The sequence below is a fragment of the Astatotilapia calliptera genome, chromosome 13 (assembly GCF_900246225.1).
Source record: "Astatotilapia calliptera chromosome 13, fAstCal1.2, whole genome shotgun sequence".
In the NCBI taxonomy this organism is placed as follows: domain Eukaryota; kingdom Metazoa; phylum Chordata; class Actinopteri; order Cichliformes; family Cichlidae; genus Astatotilapia; species Astatotilapia calliptera.
The window spans coordinates 29628832-29656665 of record NC_039314.1 but is presented as its reverse complement, the minus strand read 5'-3'; the positions used below and the strand labels follow the sequence as shown (position 1 = coordinate 29656665).

General features: G+C 43.2%; 1 protein-coding gene and 2 non-coding genes across 7 annotated transcripts in view; 2 read left to right on the top strand and 1 right to left on the bottom strand.

The window, feature by feature from the left end:
- The window catches only part of ldb3a (LIM domain binding 3a), a 33713-nt gene extending 8349 nt beyond the window's left edge, over nucleotides 1–25364 (top strand). Inside the window, exons 3-15 of one of the 5 annotated variants that reach the window (XM_026189748.1) lie at nucleotides 4624–4775; nucleotides 7067–7136; nucleotides 9972–9994; nucleotides 12151–12339; nucleotides 14400–14563; nucleotides 14771–14810; nucleotides 17938–17994; nucleotides 19813–20081; nucleotides 20159–20552; nucleotides 20736–20916; nucleotides 21062–21182; nucleotides 21518–21633; nucleotides 21742–25364. In XM_026189748.1, coding sequence (XP_026045533.1) covers nucleotides 4624–4775; nucleotides 7067–7136; nucleotides 9972–9994; nucleotides 12151–12339; nucleotides 14400–14563; nucleotides 14771–14810; nucleotides 17938–17994; nucleotides 19813–20081; nucleotides 20159–20552; nucleotides 20736–20916; nucleotides 21062–21182; nucleotides 21518–21633; nucleotides 21742–21831 — 1866 coding nt within the window. In that variant the 3' untranslated portion in view covers nucleotides 21832–25364. Of the gene's footprint in view, nucleotides 1–4623; nucleotides 4776–7066; nucleotides 7137–7942; nucleotides 8110–9971; nucleotides 9995–12150; nucleotides 12340–14399; nucleotides 14564–14770; nucleotides 14811–17937; nucleotides 17995–19812; nucleotides 20082–20158; nucleotides 20553–20735; nucleotides 20917–21061; nucleotides 21183–21517; nucleotides 21634–21741 lie in introns of all 5 variants that reach the window. The other 4 variants (XM_026189749.1, XM_026189750.1, XM_026189751.1 and 1 more) reach the window with 4 other exon arrangements.
- trnat-agu (transfer RNA threonine (anticodon AGU)) lies at nucleotides 3353–3426 on the top strand. Its single transcript has one exon. It is a non-coding gene; the product is annotated as a tRNA-Thr (tRNA).
- Nucleotides 3761–3834, bottom strand: trnat-cgu (transfer RNA threonine (anticodon CGU)). The gene has a single exon. It is a non-coding gene; the product is annotated as a tRNA-Thr (tRNA).
- Nucleotides 25365–27834: the final 2470 nt, after the last annotated feature.

The following is a 27834-nucleotide window of genomic DNA, read 5'->3' as shown; positions in this document are numbered from 1 at the left end:
GACACACACACACGCCGACACACACACACGTCTTATCTCTGCTTTCTCAGCTCATCTACTGTTACTGTCGCTGCTGTCAGAGAAAGTCCAGAGCCTCAGTTCTAACTCTTTCTTGTCCAGAGAGGAGACGAGCGACCATAAAGAGAAGGAGACCCGCCTCCTCTGATGTCATCTCACTTCGGACACCCCTAACGTGTATCTGTGTGTGTGTCCGTGCGTGTGTGTGTGTATGTAGGTCAGCTCCCAGTGAAACTAGGCCACTCTGCCGCCTGGACAGGCCTCACATTGTTGCAGCTCGGCCGTGACGAGAAAAGCTGAAAGCAGCAAACAAACGTTTGGATGAGAGAGGCCGACAGCTCCTACAGCCAGATCATCAGGGTGATGTCGCAGTGAAATATGTAGAAAAAGCTCCTTCAGGCACTGCTGGGACTTGAACCCAGCAGGTCAGAGCACCTGTTTACATGCAGGTGCTCTGACCTGCGGACCTACAGCACCTCCTCCTTCCTGCTTTTGCTGAAGATTTCCTTCCGTTCCTTCTTACAGCTGCTTCCCTCAGGTCTCTGTAGAGCACATCATCTCCTAACCCAGCATCCTCCTCCATCACTACATCCATTAACCTCCTCCAGGTTCATGGATGTTCATCTCTAATTTTCTTAAGCTCAATGAGGATAAAACTGAAATCCTTTTTATTGGCACTAAATCCAACCTAGTGAAGGCAAACCATTTCTCACTAACTCCACAGTTTTCCCCTCACCTCAGAGCCTTGATGTCATCACAGTTCACTCTCCCATCAGTAATCTCAGCTGTTCTGCCTGTTTCCATCTACGCAACATTAACACATCCTTGTCTTTCCACCCAGTCTGCGTCCATTCTTGTCCACGGTCTCGTTACCTCCCGCCTTGACTGTTGTAATTCTCTCTTGCATGGTCTCCCCCAAAAATCCCTCCATCAGCTTCAACTGGTTCAAAACTCTGCTGGCCCCATTATTACCAGAACCCCTCCTACCAGCACAGACCACCCGAAAGCTCTGCTCCCAGGCTGTGGAACTTTCCACCCCCACATGTAAGAAACACTGGTTCTCTCCCCCAGATTAAATCTCACCTCATGTTGAGAGCAGCCCTTCCATCAGCCTCTTTTATTAAAGTCTGATAATGAAGAGCATCTAAGTATAAATGAATGATTCCAGCTTTGGTGAGAAAACTGAACAGCCATTGATGACCTGTGATGGATGTTGAACCATATGATCACCTAGTTATAATAACATTGTTTAACCTGGTTAAAGAAGCAGCAAATATGTTAGCTTTAGCTTCTCATAGCAGGTGCTGTAGCTTAACAGGTTAATGTGCTTGCCTTGTAAACAGGAGATCCTGGATCCATGTGGTTCATGCCATTTAACTCCATCTGTGGTTTTCCTTTGACTCAGAGCAGCAAACCAGCCAAGTTTGGCATCGTATTCCTGAATCACCGAGGACTAAACAGCTGACACTCGTCCTGCTGCTTGTGTTTATTGACCCATCTTCCATTTCTCTGTCCCACCTTGATTGTCTGAACCGATTAAATCAGCAGGTTCAGTGAAGTCAGATAAGTTAAACTTTAATTTAATTTATATGAAAACACTGCTGGGATTTGAACCCAGGATCTCCTATTTACAAGGCAGATGCTTTGACCGGCTAAGCTACAGCACCTCAGCCAGACCCCCGATTATCCCCTGATTGGGCCGCTGGTCTTTTTAAACAAGGTTCCTCCCTTGAATCAGTTAAGATGGTGTGTGTGTGAAAACACTGAGATTAGACTAGTCTGAGCTTCTGCAGGCTTCTGAGGTTCGGGTGGACAGAGCGAGCCGTAACGATGTCGAGCTTGTCATCTTCCCAGGACTCTGCCGTCCCAGCCCTGCACTGCTCAGAGACAAAGCAGCGAAGCTCGTCTGAGGGTAGATGTGCTCTCAGTAATGGTACACTGCATGGAGAGAAGATAATGATGGTAACCATGTATTTGTGCACCAACCACGCCATCCTTTTGGACAAAGATTGGATCAGAGCTGCAGGATGAAGCAGGGTGCTGGGTCACATCCAACAAGCTGATGGAGGATCCTCCAGCCAACTCTCACACTTCATATTCCTCCATTGATTTTTCCATCCTCCTGCTCTGTATTTGATTAATAAACTCCGGTGATACCACAGCGAGCTCAGTCCCTGTGCTCAGTAACTACTGGAGGCTCTCACCTCATCACCAGTAAGAGGTTTAAAGGGGAGCTGGAACATAAATCCTGCCATGTGGGTATAGCTGCAAGGTTGCAAAATGCCCCTGATCCGCTCCACCCTGATGTTTGACAAACAGGCGTAGCGTCTCGGTGAGACGCCCTGGGTGACGGACCATTTTGGGACCATCTCATATTCTCTCTCTTACTCAAATAATATCATATAGAAATAATTAATAATATCAGTAGCATCATTTCAGCACCATGGACAGCAACAGCAGCCAGAGGTCATCCATGCTGGTCTGGAGAGCCTGAACCGACAGCAGCTGGACTTCTTCTGTCCGTGAGATGTTCACATTTAGAAACTCTTCACTTCTAAAACAGGTGAAAACCCCCCAGAGGGGGCCGTCCCCAGAGGGGGCCGTCCCCCTTGGAGGCGCTCCTGAAGATCGTTGAGCCACTGTTGATGATGTGAGACATCACATGATCAGGGCACCATCGTGAGCTCCTCTTCAACCAGGCATGGAGCACAGACAAGAGGCCCGATTGGACAGTGTTGGATTGTAGTGTTATTTTATGCCATGTTATACCCCTAATTAAAGATTGTGAATTATTATGTAGTTTAGTTTGCATTATTCTCCTGAATTAGAAGAAGCTGATAACTATTGCATTAGTTAAACTGATTTGCATGACATTAAACTGCTGACTTGTTGTGAATGAATGACATTGCTTTATGATGCATTATACTGCTGAGTTATAAGAAATACTGTTCACAGAGAGTTATTGTCTTATTTGTCTGATTAGAACAGAATATGCTGGAGTTTTCTGCCCCATCTCAGCAGGAGCAGATAAGCAGGGAGCCAAGGTCGTAGCTTAGACGCCGTGTGAGAGAAAGCATGTAAATGTTTAGGCTTTTTATGATAAGGTGGAGGCACCAGACGCTATAAAATGCTCCACCATTTTGAGATCAGAGGCTGTCTGCATACAGTGTCCATCTCCCACGCATGTGATCATTAAAATCATCGTTTGACTCAACCCGACCGGACCAGTGTTGTTATTGTGGTTTTTTCTCTTGTTTCCATCCCCAATTTTGAACTCGTAACAACAGCTTCCACATATCACAGTGTGAGATACAGGAAATGATCACATGCAGGAGACGCTGTGGCTCAGCTGGTTAAAGCACCTGTCTAGTAAGCAGGAGATCATGGGTTCAAATCCCAGCAGTGCCTGTTTGGCGTCTCACACAGCAGCTGTGTTTTTGTAGCGTTTCCTTTCAGCAGGAATCCAAAGTCTCACTTTCAAATAAATTATGATTTTACACTTGGTCTCGACTTGCAGGTCAGCATTTTATAAACACGCTCAGAATGCTAGCTTATCGTACACATCTATCAAAAAATGGTAAAAGGCTGTTGTTTTGTAGCAACCTTCCTCTGAATGCGTGCATCCCTGCAGTCACCAGGAGGACCACATACAGCCTCCCGCATGATGTCAATTGTTAGGGTCACATGAAGTCCAATGGATCTTAGGCCTGATTAAAGGGGGAAGTAATAAAGGTGGACTAAAAGGCACTGCTGGGATTTGAACCCAGGATGTCCTGTTTACGAAACAGGCGCTTTGACCAGCTAAGCCACAGAGCCTTGGGACTGAGGTTTGGGGTTTCTCTGTATTATTGCTAACTTACAATCTAAAGCACCTCGAGGTAACTGCTGCTGTGATTTGGAGATAAAAATAAAATTGAATTGAAATGTATTAAAGATCCAGAACCCCAAAGTGTCCAGGAACAGTGTCACTGTTAGCATCTTCTTCTGTTCCCAGACTGAATTTAAAGTCAAGCCTAAACCGCCCCCACCAAATAAAGCCATGCTGATGCAGTGTTAACAACAGGAGGGCACTTTCTGTTGGTGTGTAGAGCAACCTGAAACTTCTCTGGGATGAAATTTCAACACAAAAATACAAAAATGCGACTTGGTGTCCTCAATGGTGGCTGTCCCACAGTGTGGTTCCAAGCAGATGCCAAAGTGCTCTTACATAAAGAACTGATGACGTCACTGCGGGGCTTCATGTGGATGGTTCAAAATGCCAAATCCTGGTGATGAGGAGTGATTTGCTTCTGTCTTTAAAACCTCACAGCTAACTCATGAGAGCAGGAACGTCTGTTTTTCTGTCTAACATCGAAACGTCTTCCAGCTCTGTGAAAAGCTCCTCTCGTGTTTTCCTCTGAGAAACTGAAGCGTGAAAGTTGAGGCCTCACCGTGCTGACGCGCTGTTTCTGTAACGTGTCCAGATTAGGTTGTGCAGACGTTTTAAAGCTGATTAAATCTTTTCCCATTTCATGGATTGTTTCGTGGAAAACCATTTCAGGATGAACGAGTGCGCGCTGACCTGTGAAAGGTGACTCACACGTGGTCGTCTCTGTGTTTGGACAGATCTCTCCAGGCAGCAAGGCGGCGCAGGGCAACCTGATGCAGGGTGATGTCATCGTCGCCATCGATGGCGTCAGCACCGAGGGGATGACTCACCTGGAGGCCCAGAACAAAATCAAGATGGCAAACTACAACCTGGCACTCACCATGTCCAAGTAAGAACCGACTCCTCCCTGCTCACACTTCCTGTCTGTAACAGCTTCCTGTTTGTCCTCCTGCTGTCTGGAGCTCAGATGTTGATGTGAAAACGTAAACCTTTTAGGCCCCACACAGGTGACAGTTACACCTGCCAGTCTCTGAGGTCACATTGATTGGTAATAACTCGTCTGGGGCGTCAGAAGATCTGAAGGTGTCTGACGGTTTTTATGATTCTGTGTTTTTTGCATTTGTTATTCGCTCTGCAGAAAAACTGGTCAGATATCATAACTAAAAAGTCCTGTTGGGTTTAAAGTGGACAGGTTCTGCTCATCTGCACCTCCATATTTTATCCTCACAATCTCCTGCAACAGCTTTGCATGATTCACAGTTCAAAATAATCCTTCTTTGTGTGATATTAAGCCTCCGTGCACCGCCTCAGCTCATCCTCTGTCTGAAATGTAGTTTGTGAAGTTTCTTTTCTTTCTTTTAGTTCTTCGGTTTTCCGGGTTAGATGTTTTGATCCTGTTGTCCTGTGTGCGATGTTGGATTGAAGCGCACGGCCACTGCCTGGAATGAAGGTCGTGGATTTTGGGATTTCCCTCAGTCTGCTGCATCCTTTGCACTCGGATCAATTCCTCCTTTCAGCCATTACGTTTACGTCTCTTTGTGCCATGAAGACGTCTGACAGCTGAGAGGGGAAATGAATGTTGGTCCACAAAGCGCTTCCTGCGGTCTCTCATAACCACGGAGCCTCGGGTGATGAAGATAAGACGCTCAGCTCAGGATGAAGAGACGCCGTTTTTCTTTCCTATTGTTGTTTTAAATGTTTTGCTGGTGTGAATTCAAGCTTGTGATGAAGCCGTGGAAACAGGCCAGGAAGTCATTGTTAACCCCCGCTCACCCTCGAGCTGTATTGACCAATGAGGCGGACCGCTCACAATAAACTGACTTCACTCAAGTTTTCATATCGGGGTCATTTTCCTTTTCCCACCAGAACAAAACGACCGTAACAAACCTGTGAAGAGACAGAGGGTGAGATAAAAACCTCAGAAGACCGTACACTGAAGATAACCACAACCTTATCGTCATCATAACATCCTGTTTGATTCTCTTTTATTCTAATGGGACCGAAAACATCATTTTGCTTCTTTTCTCGACCACAGGAGTCGCCCCCTGCTGCTTTCAGATGGCCCCGCCCCTCCCTGAGCCTGGTTATGGTATCTTCTGTTTAGAAGACAGATGCGTTACTAGCTGGGTAACTCCAACAGCACAGACATGGTGCAGAGGTCCAGTTCAAGGACTCCTGTTAGCTAAGGCAAAGCCTAGCAGGCAGCTAGCAGCTAAAGCTGCCAACATGTAGGACAGGGGTGGGGAACTCCAGGCCTCGAGGGCCGGTGTCCTGCAGGTTTTAGATCTCACCCTGGGTCAGCACACCTGAATCACATGACTAGTTCATTACCAGGCCTCTGGAGAACTTCAAGACAGGTTGAGGGGGTCTCACACCAGCCTTCGAGGCCTGGAGTTCCCCACCCCTGATGACTTTTTTTCACCTCCTGGTGTTCCTATAGTGATCCACTGTCAGGTGAAGTCTCTGAATCTTGAATATGAACTGAGAGCTGCTGAACAGGCGACAGTGCTGAGTGGAGTAAAAGAAATTTCCCCTGGGTCAGGCTGGAAACAGTGAGGCTGTGGTTGGCCCTGTGGCCTGCAGCAGGAAGCTTCATTACTCTTCAGAGCAGACGTTCTCTTTGTGTTCATTCTCATCGCAGCTCTCAGACCTTGTCTTTCATTTCTTGAGGCGAGCATTTGGAGCTGACTTTTTTTGGTTTTGTGCCCTTACTTTCACCTTTTCTTCCATTTGCTGCAATTTTATCCGACTTAAATTTTGCTGTTTTCTGTCGTCAGTCTGCTTTAACATCTGACCTCCTTTTATTATTTTCTCTGGAGAAATTGAAGCTTTTCCTGCTGCTGATGTTTTTTCTATAATAGCCACAAGTAAAGTGATTTGTAAAAGTCCTGCTTAGACGTTTCATCACACGGTGGTTTCAGTTTGTTTTTGATTATTAAACCTGCTGGATGGACGCTGTCATGCTGCCGCTCTGACAGACTACACTGTTAATCTGTCAGAATGCAGATGATTGATGAAAACCAGACTTTATGGTCGTTTCTACGAGGCACAAATATTCAGAGGAGCGCACGAGAATTAAAACCTTCACGTTTCATTTTCATCTTCTCTCTCTTAGATAAGCTGCCCTCCTTTCATTTCACGATGCGAGCGTCAATGCCTCTCTTTCTTTTCTCCGTGCAGGTCGAAGCGTCCGATTCCGATGGCGGCACCGAGAATGGACGCCACGATTCCCGTCGTCCCTCACCAGCAGGTAAATGAACCCATAATGCATCAAAATCATTATTTTATTCTTCAACAGGATGAATTTACTTCACCTTTGTTTTGTTGGCATATCTGGCAGCGTACAATGATTACAGAGAAGTAACAACACTGTAATGCACGCATACAGGTTTCCTCATAGTGAAGTAACTTATTCATATGCATTGGATCATTTTATTCTGTAGTCACATTTATGTTTTTAATCATTGTCCTGTATTTGTGCAGCACTGGTTATTTTTGTCTACAGTGAAACAACCCCCCCCCCCCACACACACACACACACACACACACACACACACACACACACACACACACACACACACACACACACACACACACACACACACACACACCAGTTAAAGGTATTTTGGAGAAATGTATATGGCTGCTGCCCCCTGGTGGCTGCAGGAAAAAAATGCAAGAAAGGCCAAACTTAGCACCTCAAAAATGTTTTGTGCAAAAACAAAAATGCAGGAAAACAGAAACAGGAGCAGTCATGATGAATTTCATTTCCTGTTTAAGTTAAGAGATTTCCAGCAGTGATGATAATTGATCCAACAGATTAACTTAAAATGAAAGGAATGTATTTGGTCAGTTTATTTATTTTCACAATAATTATTTATTTTTTCTTTTTGATGATTTTCTCAGTCACTTTATGCTTTCAGGCTTTTATACTGAAAGGATCCCATGGTTAGAATAACAGCACCTTGATTAAAAAAAATATATCGTCTTTTAAGCGTGTGCTCTGCTCCCTCTCCTTCCTGTCTCCTCCCCTTCCTGACGCCTCCATCGGTGCAGGTAAACGGCCGCAGTACCTCCTCCGGGCCTGCAGAGGCAGACTCTCCCGGGGGGCGTGCGGCGGCGGTCAGCCCCGCTCAGAGGAGGCAGTATAACTCCCCCATCGGCCTGTACTCAGAGGAAACTCTTAGGGAGATGGCCGCGATGCAGGCGGGTCGGCCTGCGGGGTAGGTGGAGGCGTTAGAAGCCCGGCGACATGTTTGATGAGAGGTCAAGAAGCAGAAACAGATTCAAAGATGGTTCAAAGAGGAAGAAAAATACGTTTCCTGTTTGGTGCGGTACCAGTAACTGCTGTCTCCGGTGTCTCGGTTCATACAAAATAATTCACGTGGACCCATTCTGCTCATTTCTACATTTATAGTCCTGGATTCTCGTTCAGCAGCTCTGCATGATTCACAGTTTGAAATAATCCTTCTTTATCTGATACTGGGCTTCTGCTCAGCCTATAGGTCAAGCTGTTTTAGCTCCGCCCCCTTCAAGAGGACTTTTTATACTATAGGTTCATGTTAACCTTGCAGTAATCTCAGTAACCTTTGACCTTTGACTCCAAAGAGGAGAAACATGAGTGCATCTGAACCTTCAGTGTCATAAAAGTGAAACCAAATCAGTGATGCTGTCACGTGTCCTAAAAAAAACACGTTAAACTGCAGCTCCACCCATACACACACCACACTTACTCTAAAACTTACTAATGTTCTCAATGCGGACTTGATGTTTTCATACCCTGAAGGAGCTCCACCTCTCAGATTGTACTTGGCAAGTGTTTGCAGACAAGCTGGCGTCTCCCATGCAAACTGCAGGCCACTGCAACAATGTGCATTTGCAAATATGAACAGCTGACCTGGACGCGATGGAGCTCAGATACGTGCTGTGCAGCTAAGTTACAGCTAGCTGGCTAACCTTAGATTGCTGTGTAATGTTGTCTCTATGTAAATCATGAGTTAGGCCACCTCAGCGTTAGCCTTTGACCTTATGTGGAGTTTGTGTTGTGCTGCGATGTCAGTGACTGTTTCCAAGCTGGGAGCAGAAGAGCGTCACGTCACACGTTACTTTACAGAAAAAGGTGCAATGAGCCGACCGATCCAAACACTTCTGCATCAGCTGCAGCTGCAGTGGAGGTGTGTGTTTACAGTCACGAACACGTATACAGTGACACACACACACACACACACACACACACACACGCGCCATTAATAATGTGATTCAGTTACTCCGTCACCGAAGAGCCCAAACACCTGTTAGTTTGTTTGGCTGCTTTTAAAGGTCAGGGGACCCTCTGGACACACACACACACACACACACACACACACACACACACACACACACACACACACATAATAATAATGATCCTGCTGTAATTATCCTACCATATGCACATATGTCGCTGACTCTTCTTAGATGAAACTCACAAAGATTATCACCATTTATGTGTTTTTTCCGCACATGTTATATTAATCATGTACAGTAGCTCGTCTCAAAGTTAACGTTGATACGTTCCTGCACTTCCATAAATAGGTTTACACTTAAGTATGCACACCCCTGGTTATTATTTCTACTAATATTACTGATAACAATAATAATAATATCACCACTGCTGTTAATGAGAAGAGCAATAAGAAGAAAAATACATCCTAATCCAAAGAATTAGAATCGTAAATTAAGAAAAGGTAAACAGATAAATAACATTATGCATAATTATGTATCTGTGATGACAAGACAGAATAAGAGAAGACCAAAACAAAGAAACTTTAAAAAATGTCCAGAAGACACGTGACCCCAGCAAAGTCTGCCTCAGGCTCCATCCCCTGAAGCTGGGATCTGTGGGATCTGTGAACAGGCTGTGATTAAATCTTCCTCTTCACTCGCAGAGCGGACGTCACAGCAGCCAACAGAGGATGTGACCTCTGACCTCTGATGGACAGTGAATGATGCTGAATATGTTTTCTAACATCATATTCTCCTCTGTCTTCCCTCCTTTGTCCTTCCACGTGTTCGTCCTCTCTTCTGTCCCTGCTGTTGGTCAAGCAAGGTTTTCCCCCCCGCCGCTCCACCGTTAGTATCCTCTGCAGCTGAATGCATCTTGGATGTGTGTTTGTTTAAGGCATGGCGTGGGGTGATGGCGAGTGCGGTCCTGCAGCTTTACAGACTCTATTTCAAAATTATCCATGCAAACTGAAATTGCGGAACAGCTGGCTGCATGATGCATTTTGCTTTCTGTGGTTTTTTCATTATTTGGTGTTTTTCTGAGGCAACTCTACAGGAAAGTTTTCAGAATAAAAGCCTGCTAGAGCGTGAGAAGCTTCAGCCTTCAGGTTGTTTTTGTGCAGCAGTGAAGTGGACTAAATGTCAGCTGTGTTCCTGCTCTGATACGTTTGTGTTCTGGGATTAAAGGTCATGGTTTGACGCACTGCTTAAATGAGCTGCTGTGACGTTTTGCGGTGGACGCATGCGAATGTTTCAAGCATGAAATTTAAAGCATCGTCAGTCGTTTCTAACCAATGTGCAGAAACCAGTTTGGGTTTTGTTGAAGTGGAAATAAGACTTTTCCTTTTTTTCTGCAGCTGTAAAGACCATCGCTCATGTTGTATTTATTACCCACAAAAAAATGACCTAATTTTATAGGAGTGGTTTCAGCTTGTGTCCAGTGAGTCCTTTGGAAGTCCAATATTTGCAGAAAAAAGGGTTAAATTTAGTATTTTTATCAGCGTTTTGCAGCAACAAGCTTTGAGGTAGATTCATCTAATGGTTCAGCATCTGCAGTGTGGCACGAATTTATTAGACGGTCACCAGAGTTCATGTGACAGCTGCTTAATCCACCTGTATGCACGAGCTCTGTTATCAGTTAGATTAACTATATAATTATGTTTGTTATCTGTGGATTTTAAATGTACTCAAAAAACAGAAAAAAATTATAGTTTTCTGCTTAAGATACAAAATTAGTCATTTACTCATTACTATTATTATTATTATCATTATTATTATTATGATGATTATTAATAATCATCATCATCATAATAATAATGATAATCTGCATGTCTGAACATGCAGATTATCATTATTATTATTATTATCATTATTATGATTATGATTATTATTATTATTAATAATAATAATAATAATAATAATAATAATAATATTAATAATAATAATAATCTGCATGTCTGAACATGCAGATTATTATTATTATTATTATTATCATTATTATGATTATGATTATTATTATTATTATTATTATTAATAATAATAATAATAATAATAATAATAATCATAATCATAATCATAATCTGCATGTCTGAACATGCAGATTATGATTATTATTATGATGATGATGATTATTAATAATCATCATAATAATAATAATGATAATAATAATAATAATCTGCATGTCTGAACATGCAGATTGTAAAAACTTGGTTTGAATTTTGGTTTGATTATTATTGAAAGTTGTACCTTCACAAATTTGGCTATAAAATATTCACTTTTTTGTTTTCCCCAAAAACTATTGATCTGATATTTTTGTTATTGACAGATTTATAGACAATATTTGTGTTTTCTTGATTCATGAGAGGTGATTTAATAAACACGTTATAGTTGTACTTTACAGTCATGTGGAGAATTTATTATTATTATTATTATTATTATTATTAGCCTTAAAAAACATATACATAAAAAACAGATATATTCCTGATATTTGTTGTTATTATCTAGAGCATAATGCACTAAAAACAAAAGATTCTTCACCCTCATGAATGTGAAGCAGACTGAAGCAGATGAAATCTATTAAATCAAAGGTTCTTTTGTTCAAATTAATTAAGGAAGACCTGCTTGGTATTAACAGTTAATCCTGTGAACCTCAATCACACAAATCTAATTTATATTTAATGGAATCTGTTTTACAACATACATTTTTTACATGTAATCAAATGAATCAAAGTCAGCATAATTTTTGAGTCTGAGTGGGCGGAGAACGGATCGCTGTGGGACGCCACTCAGAGTTTTCTGTAGTCTGTCGTGATGCTGTGGGTGGGGTTTCCACCTTAAATGGAGATTCTGTTGGAAACATTCAGCTTTAGCCTGAAAACTTTAGCCTCACTAGTCCGTCTGCTGTGAGCATGACAAACCCATCACCTTCACCCACACGCCTCACCTCCGTCCCTCCATCGCCTCCTTTATCTCCACCTTTTCCCCTCCTCTTCCCCACCCGACAGTGCCGGCTTCAATCCCAGCGTGCTGATGGACTCCGCCCTCTCCACCAGCAAGCCCATTGAAGTAAAAGGCCCCGGCGGTAAGGCCACCATCATCCACGCCCAGTACAACACGCCCATCAGTATGTATTCACAGGACTCCATCATGGACGCCATCGCGGGACAAACACAGACCAAGGGCCACGACGCTGGGTATGAACACCACCTCCTCCTCCCTCTCCACGTCCTCCTTCCCTCTTTCTACGTTGACTTATCTCTAATTCTTCCTCCTGACATCCTCATCTTCCTCTTCTGTACCCACGTGTACCCCTCAACCCTGCCACCAGTTTTTTACACTCAGTATCAAAAACATCAAAAGCCACAACACCACCTGGGTAATGACTAACACAGTTACTATCAGTCCTGCTGAGGGCTGATCATCCATATTTGTAGTTTTCTAACACGTGGATGTGTTACAGGCAGCAGCGTTCAGTTTACAGGCTGATGCTTCGAGTACTCAACCCACAGATATTTCTTGATGAGAAATTACTTTTCATTTGTTGTTTTTGTCTTTTTCCCTTCGTTGCCTCTTCCTCCCTTTTCTTCTCTTTACTCTATTTAAGTGTCCTCCACCTGTCCTCTCCTTTCTGTCCGTCCTCTTTGGTCTCAGCCCGCTTCACGTCCGGCTCATCGCTGACACTGGTGGTGATGATTTTGGTGCTGCAATATTGTGCTGCCTGTTTGTGCACATGTGGGGAGAGGGGGACTTCTTCTGTGGTGGCTTCGAGGAACTGCTAAGGTTTCCGTGATATCAGAAAGCAGAATTTTTGGTTCGGGCTGCTCTGGGATCCTGTTTTGTTGTGCGTCGTGTGTTGTGTGGCTGAAGCCTCGGGTGTGCTGTGGGAGTCGGTCCGTATGAGGTGGACCAGTCCGAGTCAAATGTCCCCCAGAGAGACGTTCCCTCTGTCTGAGCAGGTCATCCCAATTTCTTCGCTCGTGATCACGTTTGACCCTGTTACCTATCGTCTTGTTGCCGAATGCATTTCCAGTCGCACTGATTTGTCAGAAACTGCTGATAAAGTCATGTTACTGCTGTGTTTTTGGTGGTGTCTTCCTCGCCTGCTCTTCCTCTGAGATGTAGCGCTGTCGCTGTGTACTGTCCCCCTCCAAAGGTCTCCATGCCCATTCTTTATTTCAGCCTCTCTAATTTTAGACCCCGATAAAGCCGCTCTTATTGAAATATAAGCCTGAATAAAACTACTCATCTGTACAGGAGGGGGCATCTCTGGAAAACCAATTACAGTCCAGTATGATATCCTCCTCCTCCCTCACCGTGCGTCCTTCACTGAGAGCCAGTAAAAGCTTTGGTTCCCCTGAGTTGTGTTAAAGCTTTGAAAGATCAAACATCAAACACAAGACAGAAACATGACACGTGTCACCAGAATCAGCCGACAGGCTGCAGTCCTGCAGGGCGGAGCCAAATACAGGTGCACTGCAGGTAGAGGGGCCTTAAAGAACAACAAAAGATTTCAAACTACTAAAAAAAACCTCAGAAAGATGGAAAACAACACAGTGGTGTCATTAATAGTTTTTAATGTTAGCATCTGTAACCACAAAGAGACCCGAACATCCACACAAAGATTAAAAGACTGAAAACAGCCTGAAAGAGAAGAAACTGACTTCACAGCACAAACTGGTGGATGTTCAGAAAAATGACCAAAGCTGCAAAAACCCTGCCGAGGTTTCCGTTTATAAGAGAGAGCCAATCAGAAGCAAGCAGGCAGAACAGCTGGTTTCAAACAGGGTGAGCTGCTGCGAGGTGCAGGACAAGACAAAGAACATAAATAAGGAAGTAGAAATGAGCAGAAAGGTTCAGGTCTGCCTGGGCTGGACAAAAAAAAGAGACAGAAAAACAGATGGAATAAAGTCACAAAGATGCACAAATTAAACACGTGAGATACACAAAGAGACTCAAAGCTGAATGTTCTGAGCCTCTTTCTGTGTTTTATCTCCATTTGTTCCTTTTTCTAACAAACCGTCCTCAGACATGCGAGTCCGGCTTCCTCTTTGCTCCATCACCTTCAGTAACGTTTTGTTCGTGTGACCTTTGAAATATCAGATATTTAATTCCAGGGTTAGAAGGACGTCAAAACTTTGGGCAGGGAAAACTTGTTTCCGTTCACTGCTGGGCCCACAGCTCGTGCTTCACTGTCTCTTTATTTTTCACTCGCTTTGGTCGTGGGCGACGTGGCGCCCCCTGTCTGTGGTCCCAGTTCTGTCCCAGTCATGGACCGCCTCGTGGACAGCGCCTCGCTGGTCTATCAGGCCGTCCAGAGCACAGAGAAGGACCCGGAGCTGAGCGAATGGAGCCGCCGCAGCACCAACGTGCAGTCCAAGTCCTTCCAGGTCCTGGCCCACATGACCGGCACCGAGTCCTGTAAGTGTCCTCTTCCTCCTCTTCCTCTTCCCCGTATTGTCCTCAATTATTTAAAAGAGCAAATAAAAGCAAGAACAGACTCATGTATGTTTCCATACAAACAAAGGTGTGTAATTAGAGTAAACGATTACCTGTGGGAATGATTTTAAAGTTAAATCTGATCATCAGGTGCTCAGTGTCGCCCCCTCTCCTCTGTTTCTGTTACAGCGCTCACTGAAGAGGAGGCGGCGGCTGTGAAGAGGAGCAGGTAGGCAGCAGAGCTCCAGTAGTCAGCTGCTGACCCCCTCACCTGTAGTCTCGACCTCATCTGCCCCGGACATGAGAACACCTGCACAGGTGGTCTCTGTTTGAGGCTCTGATATATACGTAAACGCGATGTGATTGGTTGGTGTCTGAAGCCTTTTGAATCTGCTCACGTGTAATGAGCTCATGTGACCAGCAGGAGGGGACACCGGACTGTGTGTGTGTGTGTGTACCTGTTTCGACGTCCTTGTGGGGACAGTGTTCGTCCTCACGGGTTTGAAGGCATTTTTGAGGCTCATAGTGTGGGTTTAGTCTCAGGGTTACAGTTAGGTTATGGCTGGGGTTCATTTTTGGTTGAGGTGAGTAGCTAGGGATTCTGTCAAATAGATGTCCTCACTGAGATATCAAAACGAGAATGTGTGTGTGTGTATTTGCTCAGAGGAAACATCATTTAAAAAATTGGTGGGGCACCACGAGGGACTCCCCGCCTCTTTGGTCCTTTCTTTATTGATTACTGGTAACTGGTGTTGATTGGTTAAAGAGAGAAAACCAGTGTGCAGAGGAGAGTCATCCTCCAGCTCTTTATTGTCACGTTTAGCCGAGGCAGGAAAAATTGAAAGTCAAGCAAAACCCGCAAACGTGACAAAGCAGACTTTTTACTCTCAGCCTGTGTGACGTCATACAGTCAAACTAAAGTATGCAGCCTGCAGGTACTCGACACTCTGCAGGACTCTGCAGACATCAGGTTATCAACAGGCGGTGAAGCTCACAGCTCGCAGTTAAAATCTCCACATTTCACCTGCAGAAACATGAACAGCTGAGACTGTCAGGTTTGGAGCATGCCCAGTTTAAACAGGCTGCTGTGAGTTAGCATGTGCAAATAAGTGTCTGTGTTTAAGAGTTTTGGGTCTAATGCTGGTTTCAGGGATCAGGTGCCTCAGACGGCAGACACATGGCTACTTATATCTCAGTTACACCACCTTAAACCTTGCGTGGCTCAGAAGTCCTAAACAGGGCTTTATGTGGCCGAGGACAGTCTAAGAGTCCGCGCTGTCAGACAAGCCAGGTGTGGTGAGCTGCAGGTGAGGGCTGGGCCGAACGTCCGCTGACGACCTCTGAAGGTGTCACTGCCCTCAGTCTGTTTTCCATGACTTCCTGTTTCCCCAGCGGCTCGTCTGAAATCTCATCACAGCCGAGTCTCCGAGAGGACGAGCAAACCTTTCAACCCCGCCCCACCCGTACAGCCCGTCCCAGCTCTGATGGATGGAGCTTTCTATTCTCCGTGCACTTATTTAATCAACCCTCCATTATGCACCATCGATCTCTGCCCCCCCCCCCTAATTTGGACTGAAATACAACCTCCTCCCCCTCAAAGCTCCGGCTCCCCTCTGTCCTTCGTCAGAGTCCATACGCCGTCCAATGACTCACCGTGAATCAATAGGAGCAGAGGTCAAGCTTTTATCCGCCAATAAAGAGACTGTGTGCTTTTTTTCTCTTTAGCTGTAAGTCATCAAGGAGGAAGCAGCTGGATTAGACTCACAGGGCTGAGCTGGAAGCCTCAAAGCAGAGAAGCAAAGACACAGAAAGAAAATTTTCACTGCAAAATCCAGCTTCATGATCCCGATCATGCTGGGAAATGGAAAAATCTATCAGTTAAAGGTGGTTTATTCTGCTTATCTCAGGATCTGTGTTCTTATTCTGGCACAAGTTTTAATTATTTCTTATTTATCTGAATGGCTTTGTGCAGCAAAGTCCTCAGCCTGAAACAAGGAGCTGGTGTCCGTACACCTCTAATGTAGAATGACTAGTGCTGACTGGCTTATCTCTGACTAACAAACACATGTTGGTTGGCTAAATATAAAATCCTTTGTCTTATTCCTCTGTCCATGGAAAGAAAAACTGAGTAGAAGCAAATAAATTAGGTTTTTAAAAGCCTTTCTGAAGTAGCTTTGCATGTTTCACAAATCAAAATAATCTATCGTGTGCAGGAAAACACTCTCAGAATAAAAGTTTATGTCCTACGATGTCTCTCTGTTCCTTTAAAGCAGAGCTAATCTGTTAAATAGAAGCTCTGCAGCTTTGCATGAGTCACAGTTCATCCTGCATCTGAAACAAGCTGTTTTAGCTCCTCCTCCTGCATTTAGGCCAAGTTTGGTGGGTGTGGCTTTGGCGTCTGCGATGACTATATTAGGAATATCCACCCTCTATGACACCATCCAGATCCAAGAGGAAAAAACTGAGATAATCAGAGTGTTTAAATCCACCTGGGCTTACGCTGACTTCTTTTCATGCAGGTCTGTGCAGCTTAAACAGCTTCATCGATGATTATAAGAGACACAGTGACAAGGTTGCAAAGAGTGCAAGGAAGAAGAAAATCAAGGGGTTAAGAGCTGAGATCAGCCATGACATCAGCACACGACGGGACACGGGGAATAAAACAGAGTTCAGTAAAATAAAATAAAAACCTGGACAAATGGTCTATTTGCTCAGCAGGAAATAATAATCACCTCTTGGCTCTCCAAAGCTTTGGTGTGTTGATGTGATTTTTTTAAGGATATATGCTCCCAGACTTTCAGTGTTGCATTCACGTGCTGAAGGGAGAGTCTGACATGTGGGTTTCATCTGCTTGTTTTTCGGCTTTTTGTTGTTTCTTCATTTGCTGGAGTTACACTGAACTAAATCCACATAGTTGTCACGCTTCAGAGCCATTACTGTCTTTCAGGAACCACATCTGAGTGATCGTGTCAGAGTTTCCTCTGGTTTGATCTCTGTGCTTTGTACAAATGTTTTTGCAGAATAGAAAAAAACCTTTTTGACATTTGATCCAATGTTTCTGAGACCAAAGCAGCGAGGTGACGTCATCCTGTCGGCTGTCTTTAAGCTGTCTGGCAGTTTCCTGAAGGATCTTCTGTCTGTGGCGTTGTTGGTCTGGTGAAGGCGATGAAGTTTCTTATTTTTGGGTCTTTGGGTCCTGATTTGATTATTGATTATTTGTTAGACAGAAAGAAAAAGGTTGATGGTCAATCCGAGTCGCACCTGAGTAACATCATGGGGGAGAGAGCGGGGGTCAGGATGGGGACGTAGCGTCTCAGTTTGGATGACCTCTGCTGCTGTTGTCTCTATGCCCGCAGCCTGAAGAGACAGCCTGCCGCTGGTTTCGGCCTCCAGTACAGAGCTGCAGTCTCCAGGTACAAACCCCTGCGGGCAGGTGCGCTCACGGCCGTGGGCTTCACAGCACTCAGTAACACAGCAGCTGCTTTTAAACGGAGGCTTCTTCAGCTAAAACTCCTGGCGGCACACAAGTGGATTGTTAGGGTTTTGTGCACAGGTGGTGTTTGAACCCATAACTCTGGCAGTTCTGTCAGGATCATGTAACACCTGAGTAACAGTCAGTAACCTCACCATCATTTCATCAGCTGAATAACAGGCTGAGTCTCTGCTAACGCCCTCTGAAGGAAGGACCTTAAAGCTTTTGTTGCTGTTTGTTAATGAAGCTGAATTCAGTTTTGGTTTGAAGCCCTCTACCCTAACACTAACCTTGTTTACATCAGGTAAGTCTGATACAGCTAAGCTGCTGCTAAACACCCAGACCTGAGACTGATACCCCCAGAAAGAAAAACTGCAGGTTTACACCCCAAAACCTGTCAACACTTCTTGAAAGAGGACCCTTTGTGCTTCTGTCCTGCTCAACATTTTATTCTTTCTTTCAAACAAGCTGTTGATGCTAGTTTCTAAATGCTTGTTGTCTGTGACAATATTATATTGACACATCCAGAGAGTGTAAAAACATCATAAACATTCGAATCACTCCAAAGCCCAACTTTTGGCTCACAAATTACATTTTTGATTCATAAAACAGTGCAGCAGCCTGGCTGTAATCACTGTTTACTGCAACTTATCTATATTCAGATGACGATTCACAGTTAGAACCAGTTTAAGAGCATTTTTGACTCAGTCCAGGATGCAAACCAAACCTGAATGTGGTCTGTAGAGGTTTCTGTTTAAAAACAGTGAGTATCTGCACCTCAGGGGATGCTTGGAAGCCTAGACTAACCCTAACCGCCATATTCACAAAAATTAGAAGAAAGGTTAGTTAAACAGTTTAGAGAGAAATTTAAAACCAGCAGAAACAGTTACCTAAACCCGAAAAGCACATGGTTAACACTAAAATCAGCAAAACTGCTGAAAGAGTTCAACGTTATGGGTCATTTTTTAGCTGAAAATTCATAAATATATAGAAAAAGTGAAAATAGTTAAATGTGCTCTAGAAAAGCTAGCTAGAAATTAAATTGATTGTTGAAATGTAGTTCAAATTAATAGCTCCACTGATGGAGCTATTAATTTTTAAAAAGTTTTTAAAAGCGTTTCTGATCCACTCTAATCACATGGATAAATGACTACATAATATAAATACTACATGTATATAGTATTTGTTTGACTCTAAGCTCTGCAGAAGATTTCCTATGTACCCAGCTCTACTGTGTGTGTAACAACAGCAAAACTTTATCTTTATCTTAAATATCTGATATAGCTAATGAAATGCACGAACATGTAAGCATGTCAAAGACATCAATAATATCAGCTAAAACTTCATTCAATGTTGGAATATTTATCAAAGTAAATCTAGTGAATTCCACATATATTAGATGGAAACTGCTAGAAGAAAGCATTAAATTCTTAATAACACAGTGTTACAGCCTAAAAGTCAGACACAACAATGAAAAACGCATCTTTCAGGATCTTTACACCCATTGATGAGATTACAATTTGAGTCAGTGTTGATGACTAACTTAGCTTGTGGTTCGAAACATGCTTAGCTTAGTTAAAGTTTTTTTTGAGTACAACCTGAAGTAGTTAATACCATAACTACCACTGAGGCTAACTACTTGAGGCTCACTATGACTAAAAATCCCGGACGAGCCCCCAAGTACAAAACTGAACCTGATGACAGAACCATTTGGAAATCATTCTAAATAGGTAATAATGACATTTCTTTCCCTCTCCAGCCAGTACGGTGCACATCCTACCATGCAGCCGGCGCCACAAGTTCCACACCCACAGCAGTACCAGCCAATACCACAGCAATACCAACATGCACCTATGCAGCAAGCTCCACAAGCTCGGCCCCCACAGCAGTATCAACCAATGCCACAGCAGTACCAACAACCACCCACACAGCAGGCTCCACCCACTCAACAGAGCTCAATTCAGATCCCTGTTGGCTCCGCCCCCCCTAAGGTAGTCAGTACTGCCTGCATCTACCCTTCACAGCCAGGTGAGTTTCTGTTTTGTTTATATTAACTTGCACATATAATATTTATATACACATATTTATACTTCTTCCACCCACAGCACCACCTATGGCTCCAGCTGCAGTGCCACCGCAGCACCGCCCTCCAGCCGCCGCCCCGGCCCCGCTTCTGGCTGCTCCAGCATCCTCCAACAGACCCCCGTGGGTGACCGACTCAAACTTCGCTGATAAGTTCGACCCCGGCAAGACCACCTCCAGCACCATCAAGGTGCAGCCACTGCCCCAGGCCGCCCCTCCCCCACCAGCGTACATCCCTAACCCCTCCCCTGCTGGGCATGCAGCTCCCAGCCCCGCCCCCATCACCCCCAGCCCTGGACCCATGACCTCTAGCCCCGCCCCCTTTCCACCTGTGGCCAGAGGCGTGGCCCAAAGAGCGGAGAGGTTTGCAGCCAGCAGTCGCACGCCTCTATGCGGGGCCTGCAACAGCGTCATCAGGTAACGCACTGACACACTTCTGGAGCCTCAAGTGGAGATCAGAGGAACTGCAGCTGTTGGTGCTTTATTATTTTGCTCCTGAGGTTCCTCCTTTGGGTTAAAACGAGTGACGTTAATGAAACGATGTCACTTTAAGGGCAAATTAAAATCAAATTACTTAAAATGCTGCTGCTGTTGTTGCAGGGGTCCATTCCTGGTGGCCCTCGGCCGGTCCTGGCACCCCGAGGAGTTTAACTGTCACTACTGCCACATGTCTCTGGCTGACGTCAGCTTCGTGGAGGAACAGAACAACGTGTACTGTGAGAACTGCTACGAAGAGTTTTTCGCCCCGACCTGCGCTCGCTGCAACACCAAGATCATGGGGGTGAGAAATTTTCAGACACCATTTCTGATTTTATTTTCCTTTATTTAATGTTATAAAACCATAAGTTTTGCACTGAAATGCCACCCATATGTGACACTAGAGGCTGATTAGACCTTATTAAATCTTGTCACGCTGTATGTCGCAGGAAGTGATGCACGCCCTACGGCAGACATGGCACACCACCTGCTTTGTGTGCGCTGCCTGTGGGAAAGCCTTTGGAAACAGCCTCTTCCACATGGAGGACGGAGAGCCGTACTGCGAGAAAGGTATGCCGACACCACGCCTTCATCACAGCTGCGAGAAAAGCTGCACAGACATCAGGCAGACACAAAAAACTGTCACATGCATCACGCTCAGAGAAGGAACTGCTAATCAGAGTCTCAGTGCAGCCCCTCAATTTTAACTCCTCTTTCTTTTGATTGGCCCTGCCCCCACAAACAAGAAGTGTGTGGAGCTTCTGTGTGCCCTGTGTGACATCAAAAAGATCCAAGAGTAGAACAAAGTGTGTGAAACAGATTAACAGGGATTACGTACTTCATGATTCACTGTTTTTGGACTCACGGCTGCCATCTTCAACACTTCCTATCTCTGTGTCGCTCAGATTACATCGCGCTGTTCAGCACTAAGTGTCATGGGTGCGACTTCCCAGTGGAAGCTGGCGATAAGTTCATCGAGGCTCTGGGTCACACCTGGCACGATACCTGCTTTGTTTGTGCGGTAAGGACCACGAGCAGCTGGGTCTGAGGGGGTCCGGTTGTTTAAATCTTCGATGCAGGGGAGCAGAGGTCAGTTTGAAGTTTTTCACCCCGGTTTTCTCGTCTGCAGGTCTGCCACGTGAACCTCGAGGGTCAGCCCTTCTACTCAAAGAAAGATAAACCTCTGTGCAAGAAGCACGCTCACGCCATCAACGTGTAAACCCGCCGGATCACGCCTCATCACGCCACCAACATGTGTGGAAACGCTGGGTTTTTTTCTTTTTTTTGTGCAAATTTCAAATTTCTGCTGCCTGATGATTCTGCTTCAGATCCATCCGACCCGTCGCATCACGGACTGTGGTTTATTTTTCTACCCGAAAAAGTGTGTGTGTGTGTGAGAGACTGCTGAGCTGCAGAAATACAGGTGACTGTAGGGAGTCTGCAAGGTGTCAAATTAAATATTATATTTTTTAGTGTTTAATAATAATAATCAAACTTATAACAACAAAAATATTAAACTGGCTAAGCTATGCAATAAGGATTAAATAGATATTTAAGTAAGTCTAAATAATAATATTATAATATGAGGAAGAAATTCTTTCTAATAAATATCAATAACAGAGTGTATGAAGTATGTTTATTTTTCTCTTAAACACGGGGTTAAAGTAGTGGGATATTTAGGGTTAAGAGGGTTAAGAGAGTTTTTTTTAATTATTTTGATAAAGTTATTATTTTCATGAAAAAAAATGTCAGAAATAAAAATTATAAAGTTTTATTAGTACGTTTTTTGGCTTGGTTTGTAGTGTTTAAAATTTCAAGTTAACTTGTGAATTATTTCATATGAATGAAATTACAAATTTATTATAATTAAACTTTGTAGAGTGGCACTCTCTGGACTCCGTATAGCGGATATTGTTCTCACCATTTTTGGACTATTTTTGGTAATGTGCCTCTGTTGACTGTTTGAATGCGACTTTAATATTTTTATTTCCCTTTTAGACTAAAATAAAATTATATGAAAGTTTTTATGAGGCAATACGAAGTGAAACAACAGACTGCAGAGAAGCTGAAAAATCTATAAACAGCAGCAAATTGGAGATAAAAAAGACTGAAAAGTGTTTCTGACGTTGCAACCTGTCGTCACTACTCCGACTCTGGGGGCATGAACACACGACAGGTGACACGTTTCTGTGGCCCCGCCTGAGCAGGTGAACCTCCAGATGTTTTAAATGTGAAAACCGCATCTAAACGCACAGAGATACTGTGTGAGTGACGGAGTCTAGATAAACTGGAAACGTTAAACTGACCACAGAAGCTGTTGGGCTCCAAGTGCAGGTGTGCTTCTGCTCTCACGCCGCACTAAGGTGCATTTGGACTTGTTTGTTCAGGTGAACCTGCTCAGGTGAGACAGCTCTTCGACTTCACGTGCTTCGGGGGGAGAAATAACCTTGAATTTCATATTTATTTGACAGTGTGATCTTTATTGAGACGCTAGTATATCGTCACTGCTGCGTGCAAATGATTAGTTATTTGATTCATGTTTGTTTCAGAGCGTTTGGCATCACGTGGTTAAGTTTAAGTACTGATTTCATGATGATTTATGTGTGTGTGTGTTTTAACTACACTGTAAATGTGATAACCTTAGTCTGACTGTTAACAACACAATGGCTCCGCCCACACTGCAGACCGTGAATCCTCCCAAATCTGAAAAAGATTAGACTTTGCATTTTCTTTATTTTTTTTGTGGCATCAAACATGTGGCTGCTCTCATGGTTGTAAAACACAGAATAATCTTATATGTACTTAGATCATTACAGTTGGGGAAACGGACTTCAGTGAAGGTTTTTAAAAGCGTTTCTCTGTTAATTTTCATACGTTTTTAATACAAAGACAGTTTTTAGGAGCCTCTCTTGGCCATTAAAGGAACATCAGCAAACCACAACTTAATTCAGATCTTTCATTTGACTTGTTCTCTGCTAAGACTTAATCATTAAGCACATAAAGACTTTTTTACATTTTAAAAACTACGCCATGGTTCATGTTCTAATAACCAGTCACCCTATTTTAGCGTCCTCCTGTGGCCACTAGAAGAAGTGCAGCTAAGCAAACAGAAACTCTTGGTGTATTAAAAAATTCTGTAAACAGAAGAAGCATTGTGTTTCTGAAAGCTGGATTTTCCTTTAAAAAAATCTACGTTTTTGTTTTTTTACTTTGTTCCGCTTTTGTCATTAAAGGCAGCATGTTTTAGCACCACCTAGTGGCCAACAACAGAGCAAACCACAATGTAATTCAATTCCAGTCCTTTGTTGAGTTAAACTCCGTTGTAATGTTGGGTTGTGTTCAGTGGTTGAGAGGAGGCGGTCGAAACTTTAGCAGGATAGCAGGAAGAATACACGATCACACTGGTACTGGGAATTCCACAGCATATCCGTTAATGCACCTCCTCTTCATCAACCATACAAGGCCCGGTTGAACGGCTGCTACTTATCAAACATGACACACAGTGTTCATACAGCCCGTAACGTTGCAAAGGTTTCTGGAGAGCAAGCACTTTGTTCCCATAAATCAGAGAGGGCAGTGGTGCACACTAATGACCTCATAACCCCTTGACTTATGTTACATTAAAGAGACACCACACCACTGTGACTGTTACAAACTGAATAATAGAGTATATAAAATAATTAAAATCATCTGACTTTGTTTACTTCCCAAACTGATTTAACACTGCTGTGGTGTTTTAGTGGCCTCTGGTGGTGATTAGAGGAAGTGCAATTGCGCAAATGGAACTTTCATTATATTAAATCATTCTATAAACAGAAAAGACTTTGTGATAAGTTTCTAAGAGATGAATTTAAAAAATGACTATAATGGGGGGTTTTGTTGTAATTTTTTCAAATGTAATTTTATTTTTGCATTTCACTACAAATCGTTTTGGGAACATCTAGAGGCCATGAGAGGAACCCCAACTAACCCCCATAACAATATAATATGATTCTTTTTTGAAAAATAAAATAAAACTCACATAAAAGAATGAAAAGCATCTGAACACACTTCGTATGTTATAGCAGCCTCAGGTGGCCACTAGAGGAACTGCAACTAAGCAAACAGAAACTTTCGGAATTGTGAAACGTTTGGTAAAAGAACAAGAGGAGCTTGGAACTAATTTTTATTTTATTTTTTTAAAGTACTACACTGTTTTCTGGAGAAAAATTTGATTTTTTCATCTTTAATTTGCTAGTACAGGCGAGGTGTTTTAGTTACACCTAGTGACCAGTAGAGGAACTGCAAATAAGTAAGCTTTTGGGTTGAGCACAGCTTATAAACTTTGGTTGTTGAGTAGTGTGAACGGAGCCTCTGATTCTTTGATTTAAACTTTAGTTTTATTCTGTGATTTAAATGAAAGCGTTTGTCTCCCTGCAGAGAACCGTGCCTTTGCTGAAATCCACCTCTGCTCGGTCTGACTGGCACACTGACCAGTTTGTGTGCCGGTGTACAGTTTTTACTCTGAATTGTACTTTTATACAGTTTGTGTGTTTTTCTGAGGATGAATGTGTGCATGCGGCATGTCAGGATCAGTTTGTGAAAAAAAGACAAGCTAACGCGTCTGTTCACTGTTATTTTTGAGTGTTTGTAAGTAATGATGTCATACTGTGAGTGAAGAACTCTGCTTTACTTTTTGTTTAACAGGTTTTGAACATTTGAAGAGTTTTTGTGTTGCAGGTTGAATAAACTGAGCACTTCAAACACCTGGAAGCATCTTCTGGAAACATCTAATTGATTCATTTTTCTGATATGAAGATTTGTTTAAGAAGCAAGAAAATAAAAATATATTCAGCTCCTGAATGTGCAATCACAAATCAACAATTTTAAGCTAAAACTGAAATAATAAACTAAAACATATGAAATCTGGCAGGTGTTACAAAATGTTTCTACATTAAATTCAATTCAGTTTTATTTATACAGCGCCAAATCACAACAAGTAGATCGCACAATAATGCATACAGAGAAAAACCCAACAATCATGTGACCTCCTATGAGCAAGCACTTTGGCGACAGTGGGAAGGAAAAACTCCCTTTTAACAGGAAGAAACCTCCAGCAGAACCAGGCTCAGGGAGGGGCGGGGCCATCTGCTGTGATTGGTTGGGGAGAGAGAAGGAAGACAGGATAAAGACATGCTGTGGAAGAGAGACAGAGGTTAATAACAGATATGATTCAATGCAGAGAGGTCTGTTAACACATAGTGAGTGAAGAAGGAAAACTCAGTGCATCATGGGAATCCCCGGCAGCCTACGTCTATTGCAGCATAACTAAGGGAGGGTTCAGGGTCACCTGGTCCAGCCCTAACTATATGCTTTAGCAAAAAGGAAAGTTTGAAGCCTAATCTTGAAAGTAGAGATAGTGTCTGTCTCCTGAATCCAAACTGGAAGCTGGTTCCACAGAAGAGGGGCCTGAAAACTGAAGGCTCTGCCTCCCATTCTACTTTTAAATACTCTAGGAACAACAAGTAGGCCTGCAGAGCGAGAGCGGAGCGCTCTAATAGGGTGATATGGTACTACAAGGTCATTAACAGTGATGGGCACGCGTTACTGTAATCTGATTACTTTTTTCAAGTAACGAGTAAAGTAAGGGATTACTATTGCAAAAACGGTAATTAGATCCCCGTTACTTTCCCGTAGGAACGCTGCGTTACTGCGTTACTAAAACCGTTATTTTTCTGCAAGAGTATCTCATGACAGTGACGTAAGCGAGTGCGCCGTTCGTGACAACAGCTGTGTGCAGATCAACAGTGGATCATATATGAGTGCAGAGAGAGTATGAGCGTGCAGCGTTTAAAGTGTGGAAGTACTGACCTTACTTTGAGTTTGATTCCATAAAAAGTGACAAAAACATTAGTGTCCGCTGTGCGTGGGAAGAAAACTTCTTTTTACAGCGAAAAAACCCCTAAACTTCCGAGCAAGCACCGAGTAGCTACGACGTAATGGGAAACTCACAGAGAAACCCGCGGATTCTTCCACTGACCGCGGCACACCTGCACCAGGGTAAACCTCCGCCTACCCCACTCCTGCTTTACAGGTGAAAATAGAGCAACAGGACCGCTGAGTCTTTGACTTTATTTATTTTCTGCTGTGTTTTACTTGCATCTATTTGAAAGACTGAGTGTAAACACACAAAATATTTTATTTTATGTGCTGGAATGTGTAGAAAATAGGTTTAAATGTTAAACTAATTTCTTTCAGTCAGAGAATGTTGCAGATAATTAAATTTTTGCTTGATGCATAAAGTTAAAAGATTAAAACTAATAAAACAAGTTTAAAAAAAAGATACTTTTCCATTTGATTACATTTTGTATGATGGATTATGTAGAAAAAGTAGAATTAGGCTGAAAGATCTATCGCTCTATCACCTCTTCAGGTTGTAAATCGTGTTTTTAAAGAGTAACTAAGTAACTAAGTAATTAATTACTTTTGAAAATAAGTAATCAGTAAAGTAACGGGATTACTTTTTTGGGGAAGTAATCAGTAATTAGTTACTGATTACTTTTTTCAAGTAACTTCACCAACACTGGTCATTAAGACAAGATGGGGCCTGATTATTTAAGACCTTGTATGTGAGCAGCAGGATTTTGAATTCTGGATTTAACAGGAAGCCAAAACAGGAGAAATCTGCTCTCTCTTTCTAGTCCCTGTCAGGACTCTTGCTGCAGCATTTTGGATCAGCTGAAGGCTTTTCAGGGAGTTTTTTGGACTTCCTGATAATAATGAATTGCAGTCGTCCAGCCTGGAAGTAATAAATGTATGAACTAGTTTTTCAGCGTCACTCTGAGACAGGATATTTCTAACTTTAGAGATGTTGCACAAATGGAAGAACGCAGTCTTACATATTTGTTTAATATGTGCGTTGAAGGACATGTCCTGGTCAAAAATGACTCCAAGGTTCCTCACAGCGTTACTGGAGGCCAAGGTAATGCCATCCAGAGTAAGAATCTGGTTAGATACCATATTTCTAAGCTTTTCAGGGCCGAGTACAATAACCTCAGTTTGATCTGAATTAAGAAGCAGAAAGTTAGCGGCCATCCAGGTCTTTATGTCTTTAAGACATTCCTGCAGTTTAACTCATTGGTGTGTGTTATCTGGCTTCATGGACAGATAGAGCTGGGTGTCATCAGCATAGCAGTGTAAATGTATGCTATGTCTTCTAATGATGCTGCCTAAGGGAAGCATG